The sequence below is a fragment of the Parus major genome, chromosome 2 (genome assembly GCF_001522545.3).
Source record: "Parus major isolate Abel chromosome 2, Parus_major1.1, whole genome shotgun sequence".
Lineage (NCBI taxonomy): Eukaryota > Metazoa > Chordata > Aves > Passeriformes > Paridae > Parus > Parus major.
Genome location: NC_031769.1, coordinates 57,077,937 through 57,098,203, shown reverse-complemented (window position 1 = coordinate 57,098,203; position 20,267 = coordinate 57,077,937). Strand labels below are relative to the sequence as shown.

General features: G+C 37.0%; 1 protein-coding gene across 2 annotated transcripts in view; it reads left to right on the top strand.

Annotated features, from left to right (window-relative positions):
- CTDP1 (CTD phosphatase subunit 1) overlaps positions 1–20,267 on the top strand; it is a 101,715-nt gene that overhangs the window by 10,571 nt on the left and 70,877 nt on the right. For both annotated transcript variants that reach the window (XM_015618130.3, XM_033512026.1), the window contains exons 2-8: positions 3,900–3,983; positions 6,715–6,808; positions 8,178–8,306; positions 9,628–9,778; positions 14,972–15,062; positions 16,167–16,333; positions 17,901–18,983. In XM_015618130.3, coding sequence (XP_015473616.1) covers positions 3,943–3,983; positions 6,715–6,808; positions 8,178–8,306; positions 9,628–9,778; positions 14,972–15,062; positions 16,167–16,333; positions 17,901–18,983 — 1,756 coding nt within the window. In that variant the 5' untranslated portion in view covers positions 3,900–3,942. The remainder of the gene's footprint in view (positions 1–3,899; positions 3,984–6,714; positions 6,809–8,177; positions 8,307–9,627; positions 9,779–14,971; positions 15,063–16,166; positions 16,334–17,900; positions 18,984–20,267) is intronic.

Sequence of the window (20,267 nt, the reverse complement as noted above, 5' to 3'; positions counted from 1 at the left end):
CCCCCCCCCCCCCCCTTTTTTTTTCTTTGCTATGCTGCTGAATTAAAGCAGACATTATTAAAATACTTGGTTTAGAAACGGGATGTAAGTGTGGAAGTACTGGGAGAGCAGTGATGAGCTTATGGTCACCTGCATATTCAGGCTGTTGGTAGATATCTGTTCCTATTCATGACTGTAACCACAAAAAATAAAATTTTACCTTAATGGCACACCTAATTTCTGTGTTGTTTACAAGTACATCTGGAAGGAATATGAGTAAGGGCTCAGAGTGGGTTGTCTTATTTACTAGTTCAAGTTTCATTGTACCAAAGAAACCATGTGGGTAGTTTGTGGTTCTGTTGCAGTCATTTAACTTTCAGGCTGGGTATTGGAGTGATCTACCACCTCCACAGTTGCTCAGAAAAAAGTTTACTTGTCACAGTATAGTGGTTCTTACCCAGTTGCTTTGCCTGTCCTATCTGCACAGTTGGGACAGTTTGTAAAACTAGGAAAAGATTTTGCATCTTTTGTGGCAGTTTCCTTGGAATGCTATTGTTGAAGTAGCCAATTAGCTCTGCTTATTATCATGTGAATCCTGAAGAGGATACTGTTACTGTTGCCAGCAGTAATGTGCTGTAGTTCCTCATATTTGTAGGGGGTGGGAGGGAGAATAGAATCAGTTAATTCTTTGTAGAAATGGAGTTGGGAAAGGCTCTGTTCTTCTAAGTGGGTTTCACTTATGACGCAGAGAAGAGAACAGGCAGAAACCTGAACCTGTATTTAGTATATGCAGCCGTTTAAAACCAGACATGCAAACACTTTGATTCAGCTCACTTTTGTCTGATAATTTGCTTTGATCTTGGCCATTACATTTTGAAAATCCCACACTTCAACTGTAAAAGGAGAGCTTCCAGGTGTGAAATAAAAAAAAAGTCATTCTTACTGAGGTCTGTTTGGTTTTTTTTAGTAATTAAAACACGTGTGCTAAAATTTAAATATGCCTAGGCCTTAGTAGAGTTCAGGCTTTCTTCCTGCATCACTAAGTATTTTTAGGATATTTCCCTGGGAGAAGTCTGCCTAAGATCCTGACAGTTATAATTGTCAAGTTGAAACTTTACACTTTGGTTGTATGTTGCTCAGAAGTTTATCAGGGCTCTGGAGTTCTTCCTCTGTCCTTTAGGTTAAGCATCACAGACAACAGTATGATGGAGGACTTTGTATCATGTACTTTTTATTTTATCTCTAGCACATCTAATATGGCCAGGAGATCTGGTTATGTTTAGATTTTGCAGGGGCAAAGCTGCTATTTAGTGGTCATGCTTGGTATAAGGTACAGAGGTGCTGTTTAGGAACAGTATCAATGAATGATTTAGAACTCTAACTTTCTTATAAAAATCTTTGCTCTTTCATGTCCATTTTTGAATCACATCTCAGCCCAGGACTATGCCAGCTTCTCCTGTTGCATACCTGGAGTGTGAGGTTATCTTGACTGCAAAGTAGAGAATGTCTAGAGATGCTGTGGCTTCTAAGCTGGCATTAAAATGTTTTTTTCTTCTGAACTATTGAAAATAAATTAATCTGGGGTTTAAACTCAGTCACTGTAATCTTTTAAGCATATTTCTGTAGCTTGTACCATGAGGTGGGTTTTGGGCCTTTTAGGTGTGTCTGTAATTTCTGATTCATACACTGAACACATGGTGAGAATGAAAAATTCTGACATGGTCATTAGTGTGCATTGTTAGCCTAAAAAGGAGCTTAGCAGTGAATAAAGGTAAAAGACAGCAAGTTAGGCATATTGTCAAAGGGAGTAGGGAGAGAGTAAAATTAAATAATGCAAACGTAGAGGGATGAGAGGAGACCTAAATTCTGTGAAATCCGTGAAATAATCACACAGTGAATCACCACTAGTGAAGGGCCACTAAAATACTTGATATTGTACAGTTCTTTTAAAAAGCCAAGACTGATAATTTGTTTTCTGTGAAATAAATACCATGTTTAAAAAAAAGGAGATGTAAGATGCCTACATAGGAAGAGGAGGTGTAATTTCCAAGCAGATAATGACTGCCGGTGAGAAGGGCATAGATATGCACTTTTGTAAATGGGAATACTGGTAGTATGATGGCTTGTGAAGACTTATTTTGAAACAAACCTGACTGGAATCTAGTTTTTGCTCTCAGAGAGGAAAATAATCCTCATTGCAGGCATGAATTGCAGTTTTGTTAGTAGAGGCATCATTTTTCTGGTTGTTGAAGAACAAGAGTCACACTGCAAGTAAGCAGTTACAAGTATTATTTAGAAACTGGATTTCTGCTTGGAATTCCCAAACGCTTAGTAGTCAGATATATGAACGAGATATTTGGGCATGCCGAATTTTCTTCATGGTGCAGTCTGCTTATTGCAGTACGGGTTTGAAGCCACACTTTAAACACTACAGCCAGTTTATGAAAGAGCTTGGGTTATGTTGATTTTTTGCTTTTTGGTTGGGGTTTTTTTTTAGCTGCTTGACTTTTTTTTTTTTTTAAAAAATAGGCAGATGATGTAGTGTTCATTATCACAGAGTTGGTGAAATTTTGTAGTGGCTGAAGTGTATCTAGTTATTAGAATTTTTTTTAAATAAAAAGTCTGAAAGATCAATGTCTCCATCTGTAATGAAGAAAACAAGTCTCTTAGAGTGACTGAAGTGTTTGAGAGAAAATAAATAATGATATTTTCAAGACCTGGAATTTTGATAACTGGATGAGGAATACTTTAGTTAGACTATTCAGCTGAAAAGTAGAGTTTGTCTTCTAAGGAGTTTGGAATAGTGAATGTCACACTTCTGTTTCCAGCTCTAATTTCTGGTTTGGTTTAGCCACTGTTTAAAAGAAAGAATAAAATATCAGTTCCTGTGTCTTTATTTTAAGATGTGGTGAATCAAGACTTAAAGATGAGAAATTAAAATATTTTTATGAGAAGATTGAAGCAATAGAGATCTGCCATGAAAATAATAAACTAAGATGAAGTTGGTAAAGAACTTGTCTGCCCCTGTGTTTGGCACTGGTGAGGCTACACCTCAAATACTGGGTTAAATTTTGGACTTTGCAGTACAAAAAGGACATTGACTTCCTGGAGCATGTCCACAGAAGGGGAAGGAAGCTGGTGAAGGGTCTAGAGCACATGTCTGATGAGGAGCAACTGAGGGAGCTGGGGGTGTTTAGTCTGGAGAAAAGAAGGTTCAGGGGGGACCTTAGCACTCTCTACAGCTGTCTGGAAGGAGGCTGTAGCCAGGTGAGAGTTGCTTCTTCCAAGTATCAGGCAATAGGAGGAGAGGAAATTGCCTCAAGTTGTGCTAGAGATGGTTTATACTGGATATGAGGAGAAATTTCTTCATGGGAAGTGTTGTCAAGCAATGGAATGGGCTGCCCATGGAAGGGATCTAGACACCATCCCTGAATGAATTTAAGACATGGTGATGTGGTGCTTAGGGATATGGTTTAGTGATGGGCTTGGCTGTGTTAGGTTAACCATTGAACTCAGTGATTTTAAAAGAAAACCTGAGCTGTTCTGTGATGTTCAGACTTCCGCATTTGTTTTTAATTACTGTGTAGCTCAGTGTAGGGTGTTAATGGGGAGTTGTATCCAAGTGAATGTAAACTGTTTCTGGACAAACAATACTCATTCTCATCAAACTTCCTTGCTAACTGTGGTTAGAAACTGACCTTAGTCAGTTTCTTAGTTCAGTGACTTCTAAAGTTTTAGAAAGTCTAAAATTTAGATTTAGATTTCTTTTTTTACCATCTTGTGACAAAAGCATGTATCTTAAGGGGCTGACCCTCAAGTTATCACCAGAATTTATTCTTTGAATTCATTCAGTCTGTGAGTTACTAATCTACGTGTCTGTAATCTGCCTTCTGTAATTGGAATGCCTACGTCTTTTTCAGGACTGTCCTGGTGAGACTGGAAGGATGCAGCCATCCTGTTGTCATGAAAGGCTTGTGTGCAGAATGTGGCCAGGATTTAACTCAGTAAGTACTGTCAGCTCTTTTATCCAACTTCTACTTGCTTCTGATTCGGCATTCAAGCTCTTCCTTCTCTCATCTAATAGAGTCATAAAATATCCTGGGCTGGAAGGGACTTGGAGGTCATCTAGTTACAATTCCCTTGCCATGAGGAAGGATACCTTCCACTCAACAAAGTTGCCCAGGATCCCATCCAGTCTGGCCTTAAACACTTTCAGGGATGGAGCATCCACAGCTTCTCTGGGCAAGCTGTTCCTGAGCCTCATCACCCTCACAGAAAACAATTTCATTCTTATAGCTGATTAAACCTTCCCTTTTTGTTTAAAGCTATTCCCCCTTGGCCTGTCTCTACTCATCCTTGTAAATAGCTCTTCTCCAGGTCTGTTTTAGGCCCTTCAGGTTGCTAAAGGTTGTAAAGAGAAGGCTTTAGCTCTGAGATCTGCACTCATTTAAGATTTAAGAACTGTGCATGCTCTTTATTCATGGAGGTAATGTAGGGTAACTTAGATAGAAAATCTAAGAGGCATGTGTAGAGAGGTAAATTCTCATCACATTTTGCTTTCCATGTACTCACCACTGAGACTGAGAGTTGCATGGTGTGTCAGCAACAGCTTGCTTAGTAAACCTGAGTAAATCTGTGCAGGTGCAAGTAGCTGAGAGGTAATAGCAGCCTCATTCAAATGACCTTGCTTCATTTGTACTGTGTCTGAATGGGAGCTAGCTTGTCTCCAGTGCTTTCAATTTAAGGCTTCTTAACTGTTTTCAATTTCTTGTGAAATATTCTGCCATGGAACTAAAGGAATTTAGGCCTTAGGCAAAGAAGAAAGCAAATTCAAAAGATGATTGTATTTCTCCTTTGCTGTGTCTCATTGCTTGGTAAAGAGAATGTTTCTTATGCATATCAAATTACTAATTCAACAGCTGTTCCAAAACAAGCTGTATAGTTGCCTGGATTTTGTAGATTAATGTCACATACTCATTTCATTTGACTGGAAATACCTTGGTTTCATTTTAATACATGCTCATTGTTAAGAATTGTTTTATGAACATTATCCCACAAACCAGTGCAAGTGATCTGAATATTGAGAGTGCTACACAAGTAGCCTGGTTAATATTTGGATATAACTTTTTATTTTAAGTTAAATGTTAATATTTTGTAAACAAGTATTATTTGGCAAACCTAGCAAAGTTAGGATAATCATGAATATGGCTTTGTCTGTCCTGAATGAATACTTGATTTGAGGTTTGAATATAGTCACCTCTAAATATTGCTCTACTGCTGTCATTTCATACAAGAAATACAGACAAGTCCAAGGTATCTAATAAATTGAGGCTTTTCACTTAAAACTTCTTACTGTGTCTTATATCTGTGTCTTCCTTTTATACAAAATGGCTTATACATCTGAAATATTGTGTTATGACTGCTGAGCCTACATCAGAAGACTAGTCAAAAACATTGATGCTTTTCTTGCTTGGAGAAAATCAAGTACAGCATTCTTAGTAGTTATACAGCTAATGGTCTGAAAATGGTTAATAATTTTTAAAGGCTCATTTAAAATGCCACTCAGTGTTATAGATTAAGTTTTCTGATCTCTGAAGCAAAGGATGTAAGATGCTAAAACGTATATGTAAGCTTTAGACCTAGTAAATACTTCTATTACTGGACATCAGTGCTGCAATACACTGTGGTACAGGGAAAAAGTTACCTGTCTGTGGTTGTGTCTGCCTCAACTCAGCTCAGCACACTTGTTCCTCAGCAGTTTGCTTGTCAAAAAGTGAAATCTGGTTTTACTCATGTTGTAGATCTGATACCAAATCCTGTCCTTGATAGGACTGGTACATGGGAGAATTAAAAGATAAGCGTGTGTCACCTAGGACAAAATCTGTGTGCTGATATTTTTTAATATTGGTGACTCATCAGTTGGATGTCAGAATTCCCAGTAAATTGATTGATGTAAGGTAGTGAAAGGGATCTTATACAGGGTTACTTGATCCGTTTTCAAGCAATTTTGTACTCGTGTGTGTACACACACACTGTCTCACATACGTGTATGCACACAAGGGTGACACCTATTCTGTGTTGATACCTGTATATACATACATCTGTATACCAGTAAGACTGTGTGTATAATTATACACATGAGAAAATAGACACAAGCATGCAGAGTTCCTCACTCTGTTTTCTGCCAATGGGAAGAGCATGTAAGGAGATTTTTTTGGTATGGTATTTTTGAAGCAGCAGTCACCTGTAAGTAACTCTGTGTGCAGAGAGTAACTTTTCCTATCCTTTGCTTATATTTTTCATACTCTGGCTTGTAAAACAAGCTGAGGGATTGCAAAAAAAAAAAAAAAGAAACTGAGTAGTTTTAAATGTGAGTGGTTTGGTAGGTTTGGTAGTTATATCTAGCTTATAGCTTGTTTTTTTGATGCAAATCAATACATAGATGTGTTTCATCTTAGTGTCATGTGTCACAAATAATTGTTTTGAAGTATAACTTACTACAGTGACTTTTTGCAGAGTTTTTTCTGGTGAGCTTCTTTGCCCTCTATCCATTTGGTGTAGCAACTTGGATTAAGAAGAATTTGAAAGAGTGTGTTAGTTAAAATATCTCTTAAATATCTCTTTTTAACCATTTTTTTGGTGGTGATTAGTTTGAGGCTACATATTTTAGTCTGTTTAACATTTCAGTAAACTATTATTCTCTCATATGATCCTTCTTTTCCCCTATGTGATTAGGATACGAAGCAAGAATGGAAAACAGAGTGTGCCATTATCCACAGCAACTGTATCAATGGTTCACAGTGTCCCAGAGCTGAAAGTCAGCTCTGAGGTAAGTACCATCATGCTTTCTCTTGGTTCACGCCTTTCACAGTAGCTCCACAGTGGAGAAACTTACTTGCAGTAGTTTTGCAAATGTTCTATGTACTTGATGCAGGATTTTTGGCTTCCCTTTGAAGGGGAATTTGGGGTTAAACATTAGTAGCCCTGGGGTTTTGGGAGTTTGTCTCATTGTATATTGATTTTTCTCATGGTTTATACTGGGTTTTTTTAGAGCGGTATACTGAAAAGATGTCACTTTGACAGCTGCCTGTAAACCTAATAGTTGAACATTTTTGTCACTAAGAGTGAACAGTTAGTGAAAAGTTCCTTTAGCTGAAATCTGTTCAAAGCTTCAGTGTCTGAAACCTAGCTTTGACCTTCACCTTGAAATTGACCCATTTGATATAGGGAAGCTAGTTTGCTGCAACTTACCTGTATGGTAAAATTATTTCATTATTTTAATATTATTTTAATACCCAAGTATTCTGAATTCATGAATATTTCAAATATTCATCTGAGTTACCAAAATATGCTTTTTTTATCCCTCAGTTGGTGTAGGGGGACGGAGCATGTATTATTTTGAAGATGAACATTCTGTTTCTCTTCTTTATCAACCTGATCTCCTTTTACTTTTTTATGTTGCTACTTGGTTTTTTTTTTCCTGATAGTTCTTCAAAGAATGTCAGTGAGGGGAATTGTGAAGATGTAAGCAGCTAGAGGTGCCCCCATCACAGAGGAGTGTTTCAAAGGGCAGTTTGCGCTTGATCCTTGCTGCTTTATAGTGCTCTAACTTTACTTTTAAGTTCAGTTGTCTGGAGGCTAACACTACAACTTGCTATCAGAACTGAATCAAGTGAGCACAGAGCTTCACATGGTACTTGGAAAGTTTGTAAATACGCACAGGAGTTTGCAGGTATCATTTCTATCACCAGCAGCTTCAGTTCTGTACTTAATGTGGGGTTTTCTGACATACTATACTTTATGATGCAAAATTACTGGACATAGCAGTCCAAAGTTCTCAGATCTTCAGATGAATTTTCCTTTGTTTTCAAAGCTACTGCTGTTTCCTGTCAGGAGACTGGGTCTTAAATTAAATCAGCAGTTACTTATTTGTTACATTGGAAAGTTTTGTGTTGAGTTTTTGAATTTTAAGAGTCACAGTAGTGTCACAAAGATCTGAGAGTACACTTTGAGAGCATTTTCTTTTCCTGTAAAAAAAAATGCTCCACAGTTGCCATTGCTACAGTTAATGTTGAGGCATCATTTCTTGTGCAGTTAGTTTGTAGCAGAAGGGCTTCTCACATGTAAGGTACACAAAAGGCAATAAATCTAATTTATTTCTATGAAGCTAAGCTTATCAGTGAATATTTCTGTTACAGCAAGCTGAGCAGCTGGGAAGAGAAGATCAACAGCGACTACATCGAAATAGAAAACTGGTGCTCATGGTAGATTTGGACCAGACATTGATCCATACTACAGAACAGCACTGCCAGCAAATGTCCAATAAGGTATTTGGGGTTACCTTTCATTCCAATGTAACAACAGGAATGTTTCTAACAATATTTAAATGATGGTTCTTTAAAAGAACATTCTGTGGTTAGGTAAAATTGTAGTCGAAGGATAAAAGAAAGTGAGAAACAAGCCTTCTGTAATATGTTCCTTTTTCTCTACATTCAGATTGACATTTCTTTCTTCCGTTCATGCTTTCCTGCACTTTTCCTTTCTAACCATTTTGAGAGATGTTTTCAGGTAGCTTTTTTTAATATGCTTTTCTTCCTCTGCAATTCACAAGCTGAGTCTCAGTAATGAGACTATTTTCCCTCCAAGTCTGAGGCAGATACAGTGAATTACTTTTCAGAGTCCCTTTTTGAGCAATCCTGTGTGTTTCTATGTCAGTCATTCCATGAGTATGTGTAGGGATGTTTTTTAAATCTCTTTTAGAGGGGAGAGGTTCTGTGTGGTGCTTTAATTTCTTCATGGTTATTATTGAACTGACAAGGAGTATTGGCTTGTAACATTTCTAATTTGGAAGCTCTAAAACAAGAAACGTTGAAATGTGTACAGTGTCTGGAACAAGAGGATGCAAACTCAAACATCAATGTCATGCAAACTATGATTACTTAATTTTTTTCTTTCCTCTTGCCATTCTTGCATGTTCAGTAGGCTCAGCATATATTCACAGTTGCTAGGAAAAAGCAAGCTAAAAGTGTAGATTGAATTTAACAGGAAAGGGGACCATGAATATTCACCTTAAGGATTAAAAAAGTCCTGCGTGTTTGAAAGGCTATGCCTCTATCAGTCTGAATTCATTGTTTGAAGAAAAATAATGAAAAAAAATATTTTGAGGTTTTTAACTGGGATCTTTATCTGCAAGCTTCCTTCCTGGTTTGCTCTCTGATGCTATGTTTCCATAGGCAGACACTCTTGGATGAAGAAAATACTTTCTCTGAGCTCAGTGCATACTGAAATAAGTCTGTCAGAAGTTTATTGAGAGGTATTGATTGTGGTGAGATCCTGAGCTTCTCTGAAACAAGCAGGCTGAGAAATTTCTCAGATTGGTTTGCCATAAGTAAAGCTTTGAATGAAAGCCACCTGCATCATAAATTTTTCAACAGTACAGCTTCCTGCATTTGAAAGCCTTATTGTTGGACAGCCTGGCATAGAGTAAAAATATGCTTCGGATTTTATTTATCCACATAATCTTGTGGCCAAAACTTGCTTTGATTTAGTAGGACCAAATAAATTTTAAGTGAGGAAAGAGGATAGCTCTGCAATGCTGGTATTTTTGTTTGCCTATTTTGATAATGTTCAACATGGTTTTTCTTCTAGGGAATATTTCATTTCCAGTTAGGTCGAGGTGAGCCTATGTTGCACACACGTTTGCGTCCTCATTGCAAGGAGTTCCTGGAAAAAATTGCCAAGCTCTATGAATTGCATGTTTTTACTTTTGGCAGCAGACTGTATGCACATACAATTGCAGGTGAGTAGTATGTTACATTTAACAGTATTCAACTACCCTGCCTTTGTACTCATATGATTAGTTTTCTTTATGCAGTTGTTTTCAAGTATTTGTTCTTTGTTTTCTGCAAAGCCACCTCCTAAACAGTCCTGTAAGCAGAATTCTTAGCTGGTTTACAAGGCAGTGCCTCTATGGCCTGTAATTTTGGAAATAATCCTTTTTTTCCCCATCAGATGTGCTTTGCTCTCTTGATGGAGCCTAACAATAATCTGCAACTTCACTTCTCTTACAAATCTAATGTGACTGTTCCATAAAATTCCAACAACGTGACATCATCTCGTCATGTGGGGAATGCCACCCCCTGTATGGTTTTCTTTCACCAAAGAAAGTTCTGCTGCTATAAATCAATTTACAGCAGTTCTGTTTGTGCCATGGAGCTGAGGTACACTTACTTCATGAAGAACAGAAATAGCAGTTATTTTCACATATTTTTCTCAAGAATTTAAAAATGTTTTCTACGACTGGGTGAAAACTTGTATTTGAATTATAACAGTAGTAGTCTATTGTGTGGGTCACTGGCTGAAATGTTTTCTTTTTTCTGAGAAGCAAAAAGAAATCTGCCCTGTTTATGCAAGTGTATGGGTCTGAATCATGTTAAGGTGGACACCATGTGTTTAAACTATCAAGATGGGGTAAAAGCCAATTTTAGTCTTCCCTGTCAGAAGAGCATTTTCTCCTCAGACTGCCCTTCATCAAATCTGTTGGTCTGAGACAATATGTTATTATAATTAACAATACTTTAGATTATGACTCTGTCAAACTGTTCCATGTTCCATCATGCTGTTCCATGTCTCCTAGCTTTTTATTAAGTTGTCTTTCACATTTGCTTTTTTTTGTGTCATATTGCCTGGAGTGTTTTGAACAACCATGTCCCAGTAATCCCACTTCTTGGCAAGAAAGGGAGATTCCAAAATAGTTTGAGAGCTAGCTATCCTAGTTAGCTCTAAAACACTTTAGAAAAAATATATAATCAAACAATTCTTTGTGCATGTTAAATGCTGTAGAACAGGCTTGTAATGACAATTATAGGAGACTTCTGAATGACAACATACAATATTTCTGTAGTCATAATGTGATGCCTATTTGTGGTGTCCAGCTAATACTCCTTGAAAGGTTTGAGGCATGTCCTGTCCTGCCAATCCAAGTGAATGTTTCTATGTCACTCAGTCTTTGAGCATAGTTTGAAGAATCTTCCTTGAGCTTTGTCAGTCTTGCTGTTGGATTAAGTGTTATATACTGCTAATGCATGAATAATTCTGTACCTTTCTGTCCTTAGAATGTATTTTTATCTTCTGTGGCAAAAGAGGAATAGTTTTCTTAAGCACTAGGTTTAAATACATGGTAGTCAGAAATTGAGAAGGCAATCTTCCTCACCTGGATCTGTGTGCCTTGATGTGGCCTAAGGTCAGAAGCTTTATGCCAAATGGCCTTCAGAACCAGGGAGAAGTTGCAGAGGTAAACTCACAATGTCTGACTGCTTTCCCTGTCTTCTCTCAATGTGTGATTTGGTCCTCTGCCCATTTTAGTCTCTGAGCCCTAGTGTGGATTACCCTGCAGTCCCTGTGCTGCCACAGGCTGACGCTTACTGAAGTCGTCATACTCAAACTACCCCATTTATTCCATAGTAGGAATAGCCACCAAATTAGCAAATTAGGGTATTGCTGCTTCCTGTCACCTGCAGACTTCAGGATTTCTGCCTGAAGCTTTTTAACCTCATCAGAATCATTCAAACTGCAGGTGGGTTATTTGTGCAGTGCTGGAGATGGTTTCAGCTGAAATCTGTGGACACAGGATACAGCCTTTGTCCACCCGTGCAGCCAAGATGCTGTTCTAGAGAAATGCATAGCTGATACATATAGAGAACACTTGATGGCAGTATTGGTTAAAAGGTTTCCCACAGAGCTGTCAGTTTGATACTTTATTGTTATTCCTATGTTACATAAAGAAAGAATTGTAATAAATGTTGGGGATCTTTTTTATGAGAAAAAGGTTGTTTGCTTAGGTCCTCTGTAGACATCCTATATATCTTTGTGAATTCTGAACTCTGAGCTGCTCCTTTCATGTCCTAGAAGGCTTTTAAAAAGAGATGACATCTTATCAGTTCTTTTCTCTCATCTCAGCTGACTCTTGCCATCTGTTAAGTGGGATTAGCTGATATTTGTAAACACCATTTATATCTGCTGAAATAATTTATCCTAAACTCTTTTTTAGTTTGACATGTTTACAAAGTGATATCTGGTAGTATGTTTATGAAGATGAGATTTGGGTTTTATCATCTAGAGCTCCCTGGAGTATTTCTCTACTAAATAATTATTTTCAGCAATTGTTGCTTAATTTCTTTTTCTGCTCTCTGTAAGAGAAGTTTGGTATATTTAAAGCCGATGTTAGCTTAAAAGCCAGTTGTAAAGTGCTACAGAGAATTTTGAGTTCAGAAGCTATTAAGCAATAGTAAAGCAATGTGAAATCACTCCAGATTTACAATGAAATTTAGAAAGTAGGACCAAGTTGAGAGCATGCATATATATGGTTTGTTACAGCAAGTATATTACAGAATGCGTACAGTGTGTGTGTATAATCACCAGTGTCTGAAGTTGTTCCAACTTTTAAAAGATTGGGTCAACAGCTACTTCTGGTTTGTAAAGTAGAATCTCAAGTAGAACTGAAGGTAACCTGATTCTTCAGAAATTCAGTTTGGTTTTATTCATAAAACAACTTACTCAAATTAATGTTGGTTCCAACTGTTACATAACTTCTCCTGGGAACTGCTATTTAACTCATTCTTTCTTTAACATTTCAGACATCCCCAGAATGAGTTAATTTTTCAGCACTGTATCTTCTGATGATTTTAACTTAGTTTTTATTTATTTACAACTTTTCTTTTTTAAGAGAATCTATGTAGGAGCAGGCAATACAGTTTAGTAAGTCTATGTGCAAAGAGCCAGTCTGAGATAATGGGAAACAACTGGGGCAATAATCTCTGCTAGGTGAGTCTACTGGATAGTCCTTCGTAATATGGTGAAGGATAATAATGGTGTCTTCAGTTTGTTCAAGAAACTTAGGGGCATACCTAGCACAGTGCCTAATTTATGAGACTAAGTGGGAGCTCAGTTTGTCAGCTCAGTTTGTCCCAGTCTCTTGGTCCCTATCTCAACCCATAATATTCATAATATTTTCTTCATAATATTTTCTGTCCCTTGTCCAGCAGCAGAGAAGAGTGAGAGAGTGGCTTTGGTGGATGCCTGGTGTGTTGAAGAAAAAAAACAGATGAATGAAATGTTACCCACCTTTTCCCTGAGATGTGAAAACGTCTAATTGTTTGTTATATTGATTTAGTTGACTAGGGAACATCTAAAAGAAACCAAACAGTTTGACCTGGAAAGAATTTTCTAAAAAGAGACCAGTGCTGTTTTCTGTGCTGTTACTCAGTAGCTTAGCTTCAGATTCTCCTAAGGTGGGCTTGTATCTTTGCAGATGGATTTTTTGATGGGCTCTGTCCTCAGTGTATTTTTAGTTTAGCAAATTCATTCATTACTGTGAAGCTTTGTGATAATGCTACCTTATCTGTAATCCCTGGCAGCCAGGCTTTCTGCATTTGGACTTTTTTAGTTCAACTTCATTTTTCTTACAGTTTCAGCTCGGCAACATTGCAACTGAGTGCCTCATTGAAGTTTTGCCATGTAATCAGTACGCTTCTGTCTAATTCAATGTAGAGAGTTCCTGTGTATTCAGACAGTTAGCAGAAGAGAATTTTGTTGGGGAGAACAGCAACTTGTATGACAGCTTTTGTAGTTTGGCAAAGTATCTGTGTGTACAGCAATAAATCTGTGTAGCTAATTCTCTCAATTCATTATGCCTAGGTACTGCAAGGGTCTCACTACAGGGGATGATTCTACGAGTTTGCAGCAATTCTTAAGCATAGTCGGGTGAGTTAAGGTTGAACCTCTGTCCTTAACTCAGAATTTTCTTGCTTTTATGGGTTTTAAGTTATTCCAGTTACACATCAGTACTAATTACATGCAGGATCAACTTTCAGAAGTGATGACTGATTTTTTTAGTTTTTTTAAAGCTTTGTTTTCCCACCTTAAGGTACTCTTGGGAGCTGGACTGTTAAAAGGACTTGAACATAAGTTCTGTGCAAGTGTGAGCTCCTTGAAAGAAAATTAAACTTGTTCCATGGAGTTTGTAGTCATTTTGGATTCTGTTTCTGATTATAATATGGCCATCATTTAAAGTAAAAGGCAGTAAAACTTGAAAAGATGGTTCCCAAGTAAGTATTGACTGCTTTGTATTATTCATAAGAATAATGAGAAGTTGATACTAGCTTCAGTACAAATTCAGTACAACAAAAAATACAGGTTAGCATGTAGTATGCCAGTTTCTTTCTAAGCAGTTAATGTGGCTGTGATCTGTTCATGAAGGTAAACTTCATTATTGGAGACTAGGTTCAGAAGCATGTGCATGTGTGTTTGTACACCCAAGTCATCATTTTCCTAAATAATAGCACTTTATCTTGCTTTAAGATCAGGTGGCACAGCTTCTGTTTTGGTTTTGGGGGTTTTATTTGTTTGTTTGTTTGTTTGTTTCAAAGAGCATAGTCAGAACCGTTACTTCTAGTGGGCCTCAGTTTTTCCAGAAGTCCCAGGATATATTCACTGTGTGTAAAGTATTGAAGTAGTTGTTAGAGGTACAACTTAAAACCTACAAATGCAAGAGCTCCGGCTGGAACTGTCCCTTAACTTCCTACTGCGCTTAAATATTGCAGCACATTGCCGACTCTTGTGAGACTTCTCTGCAGTCCCTAGGCATAATGAGCTAAGGAGAGCATTTAGCTTTAAAGTCCCAGCTATAGAGAGATAAATGTAAGTTGCAAGAATCATGTATCTGTCACCTGCTGTATCTCTTTCAGCCTTATTAATTTGGCTGTCACAAATTCAGTTTTGTTGCCATCTTGAAAGAAAATTAGATGGAATTTTTAAATTAATCTCACTGAATTAGCTACAAATATTTGATCCACTGTACTTTCTCCCATCTGATCTCATGCCTTAGAATTGTCTGTTAAACTGCTGTTGCACAAATTAAAGTAGCAGAAGTATATAAAACATAAGCAAGGAACAAACATCTTGAACATAACTTTTTAATTTCTTCTTCCAAAAGGATTTTTGGACCCTGAAAAGAAGCTTTTTTCCCATCGGATATTGTCAAGGGATGAATGTATCGATCCATTTTCTAAAACTGGGAATCTTAGGTATGTATATGTGTTTTAGGCATTATACAAAACAGAACAGCAGAGGAAAAGATGCTAAATAAAATAAAAATTACTCCCTCTGCACTTAATGTGTTTATTTCCTTCTTTGTGTGCCTCTTAAATATCAACACCATCTCAGTAAAACTGGTGTGTTGGGCATTGCAGCATTCCTTCTACTTAAGGGGTTCTGTGGTAGCAGAGCAGTAAGTGTGATGCCATGGCATCATGTTTCCACTTCTTATTCTTGTAATAACAACCATATTTTCACTTTATCTTGTGATCTTGTATAATGACTTTTATATTGTGGGGTTTTTTAATTAAACCAAAATTCTCAGAGTTTAATTCATAATTGAATACCTAGTATTCTGGCTTTCAAATGTGCTAAAAGCACCTTCTGTTCCTAGTGTTTCTTGAAATTAGGTCATCTAGAGCCTTGAATTCATATTCTAGTCTAAATTCACATTCTGATCTTTTCCAGAGCATGAACCCAAGATTTTTTCTAAGACAGATATGTTTAATGCAACTTCATGAAATACTAAAAGTTACTCCCCCTCCACACCTGACTGTAGCAAATGAGAAGCTTTTTTCTTTTCTTGCTCTTTTGTTTTTTAATGTGCATCTTAAGTACTCCACCTCCTCTTCCTCCTAGGTGATGGGTGATATCAGTACTTCTATTTCCTTTATCTTGGACTGAATGAATTTACTCTTTAAAAACTCTTCTTGTGTCTTTCACCTATCTATATATAGGTAGTGTATTTACCTTGTGAAAGTTGACTTTGGGCTATTGGTTGACAAAAACCAGTGAAAACTAGACTGAAATGTTGTAATTGTTTGTTCTCGCAGAGGTTTCTTGTTTTCTACCTTTAGCGTTTGGGATGCAGATTTTAAAACAGCTGTTTCCTTTTTTTCCACTAACTGTAATTTGTTCAAAGCTTGTATTTTAAATTCCATAATTTTAATATTGCTGACTTTTTGTAAGTTTCTTTTGTAAGTTCCATGTTCTGCAGACATGTTCTTAATAAACCGGAGCATCAATAGAAATTGCTTTCATTGCTATATAAATTTCTAAAACTGGCTTAATTTATCACCTATTTTGTCTCTTAGAGATCTCTTTCCTTGTGGAGATTCCATGGTTTGCATCATTGATGATAGAGAGGATGTTTGGAAGTTTGCACCCAATTTGATAACTGTGAAGAAATATGTATACTTTCAGGGGATAGGAGATATTAATGCACCTCCTGGATCAAGAGAAATGCAAATGAAGAAGAAAGGTGATAGATTGTTTTTAAACTACGTTTATAACTTTGTCCACTTTTCAAACATGGCTGATGTAAGTCACTGAGATGGTCTTAGTAATATTGCAGTGGTGCTCAGATGGGCAATCTCAGACTATTAAAGTTGACAGCACAAATGTGACTAGCTTGGTAAAACTAGACTGTTTTTACTGTGAGAGTTCCTTTCAACCAGAGCAGAAGTGAAGGAGTAATAAATGTTGTGGCTCAGAGCTGACTTGGCAATGCACCAAACTGTTGAAGAATATGTAGAGGGGGACAGTTTCTCCATCACACCCCCATGTACAACATGCTGACTTTTCTTCTCTATAGGTTTCACCTCTTCAGTCCCCTTCCTTGCCCTTGGGACTTGGAGGAATAGGTAATAAACTCTGTCCTCAACACACTGCTGGAAATTAATGTTGAAATCTGCTTGCTTCCCAGTCTGAATTGTGCTAATACAATTAGTGTGAATTTTTACCACCTAGTGAACATGGTGTTCTGGCATTTGACACAAGAACCTTATGTTCAGCAGGCTCAGCAGTGAACACACAATGAATTTAGAAAGTACACATTACTAGATTGGAATTATTTGGGGGAAAAATGTATTTGAAACACAATGTCATAAGAAAGATTTGTCAGGTTTTTTCCCGTTTAGCCAGAGGTTTGGATTTTTTTTAATTTAATACTTGTGAGTCTACTCTACTCTTGATTTCTCCCTTTCCCTTGTTGAAATAGAAGTGACCAATACAACAACAGAAATAGTATAATCAACCTGAATTGGGCCACTGTGATGTGGGACCATTACACTCGACTCCTGTTGTTACTTGCTGGGCAGGAACGTGCACACAAAAGGGAGACAAAGTAGCATGATTTCACACAGCCTTCCAGTGAATGTTTGTGTGCAAAGTTTTGGAAGTCTGTGGTTTCTTTAATTGTCTCTCTACTTCTGCAGACACATCCTAAAACTATTCTGCTGCTTTTGAGTATTACCCTTTTACTTGCATTCCAGTAGTCTTAAATTGAGCTTGAATGGCATCTTTGTGTTGCTAAAATACATGTATCTTTTCAAGGACTAAAATTGAGTTATTTTGTTATGAAAATTAGGTAACATGAAAGATATAGCTCTTTATTTATAAAGTTCTTATACTGTAGTTCTGGATTAGGACCTTATGAAGCAAATTCTGCCTGTATATCCCCATTTGTTTATTTTCATTGCTCTAAGTTGTAATCATAAAACTTACACTACAAGATAAATCTTTCAATGCTTGCAGAGTTAACAAATAATTACTTATGACCTGTGATATATAAGAAGCTTATTTTTTTTCTTTAGAACTTCCTTACAAAAGTAATGTTTGTTAGGTTTGACAGTCCTTTCTAGCAATCATTGACACCTAGAGAATTTTAATAACTTTCAAAAGCCTAGTGATCACTTCTAAGCATAATGAAATCTAAGTCCATGTGTAAACTCAGTGTTTAAGGTAAATGAAAATAAAATCTTGGTTAATCTAAAAAAAGACAAAAAAGGGAAAATATGTGTATGTTTTCTTTCTTGTCCATGTCTTAGCAAACAACTCTACAAAATCTGAGGCATTGGATTCAGCAGTGATTTCAGCAAAAGATGTTGAAGAAATAAAGAATGTTATTTGTGTAGAAGAGCACAGTAATGGTCTCAAGAAAACTGCAAAGGACACTTGCACTGCAAATGGGAGTACTTCTGTAAGGAGTGAAACATCTGATGGGGATGTGAACTCTCATGATGAAGTTAATGCCCAGAACTCCTTAAATGATAGCACTGGTCACAAAATGGACAGTGAGGTCACTGATGATTTGGTGAATACAAAAGATGCTCAGATTTTTTCAGAACAAGTTGATACAACAGTTACAGAGAAGCAGCAAACCCAAGAAAAGACAAATGACTTGGACTTTGAACTGTCTAGTGACAGTGAAAGTGACGATGGATTGGATACCAGAAAGTCATCCACTTCTGTATCAGATAGTGAGAATGAGGAAAAGAGAAGTTGGAAGAAATCCAAACAACCTCCACAGGATGAAAATTTGCAGCAGGAGAGTTGCAGTGATGTGAGTGCGAAAAAGGATGGTCTGGTGAACCATTCTGAAAACACACAGTCTTTACCAAGTGAAAGTATCCAGGACAAAATTGATCTTGAAGCACAAGAGGAAAGTGAACAGGAAAGCCTTTGTGATTTAGGAAATGGGTCTGGAGACAAGAAAGAAGCTGAAACAGAATCTCAGATTAGTGAACAGTCTGGAATTACAATGGGTGAGTCCTTAGACCAGAGCATGGAGGAAGAAGAGGAGGAAGATGATACAGATGATGATGACCATTTAATATACCTCGAGGAGATACTTGTGCGAGTTCACACTGATTATTACACAAAGTATGATAAATACCTGAAAAAAGAGATTGAAGAAATTCCAGACATCAGAAAAATAGTACCAGAACTAAAAAGTAAAGTCTTGGCAGATGTAACCATAATATTTAGTGGACTTTACCCGACAAACTTCCCTATTGAAAAGACACGGGAACACTATCATGCCACAGCACTTGGAGCTAAAATTGTGAAGAATCTCGTACTGAGTGCTGATGATCCTGATAAGGCAACACATCTTATTGCTGCAAGGACAGGTAGGTATTTGAGCAGCTTTTAGTCTATTAGAGTTCATGCATTGAGCTCTTTTATATAATCTACAGACTTTAATGTAGCTGAGATTAGAACTGAAATCAAAGGAAAGATTCTTCCTAAAAAAAATTAGCAGCCTTTTTAAAAGGATTGTTCTCTTATTTTTTGCTCAAATGTGACTTTTAATTGTTAAAAGTAGAACCCTCTAAATATCCTCTGATGTAATGTGTCATGTCTCAGTTTTTTGTTAAGAATTGGCAATACTAATAGTCAAAGACTCAAAGTTGTTGAATATAAATTTTTAATATTTGTGTCAAAGGAAAGTTTAAGGTTGTCTTGCTATAAAGGTATAGCAGTCCTCTCTTTCTCAGTTTTTCAGATTCACCTCTTGTGGTTCAGTTTCACTTGGTATGGAATTCAAACAAATTATTTTAAGAGACTGCTAATACCCTGCCACTGCACTGTGCTTAGCCTGTATTGTTTTGTCAAAAGAAATGTAAGAGTTTTGTGTAGCTTTTAGGTTGTGTTTGACAAAGCTGCCTGTTTTTTCATAGCTGTAATGGATAGGAATGTACCATTGGTAGCTGCCATAGAGGAGATACCAGTCAGCAGCTCTGGCTCCTAGCACACTTTTCTTTTTCGGTGCGCCCTGAAAGTTGGTTCCCTCGTTGCTGACTTTTTGAAATTACACGGAATCTAAATACCTGATAGTCAAACCCATGAAATCCAAAAGTAAAACTGCATGTTTTAAATTATCCAAAACTTACAGGTACTTTTAGAACATGCCTAAGCATGTCATAAACATACATGCATGTTCATGTCATAAACAAAGAAATACATTATCTGCCACCTACTGGATGTTTTCTTTTTTGACTGCTGTTCATGTGGAGTTTTAGTACATCAGAAGCAGCTTGGTTTCATTGGCTTGCATTTTAAAGAGAGGGTACTTTCCTCAAAAGTGTGTATATTGAGAGGCCTTTAAGTTGTAAAAGCATATGATATAGATGGAGATAGACATTTTAGTAGTAAGAACAACCTTAAAGCTCAGGAGATGGAATTAGATGCATTGAAATTAGCTGGGATTCTGGGTTGTGAATATGTGATAATTGCAACAGTGAATGTGAAGTTTTGAAATCAATGGGTGCATCAGTTTGGGACTCCACTGTTTTACCACAGTTGCTGAACAGCTGTTAAAAACTTCATAAATAGTAATACTTACTTCAGCAAGAAATTATGCAAGTTCATCATACTTCATTGGAGACATAACAGCCATCAATATAAGAAATGTT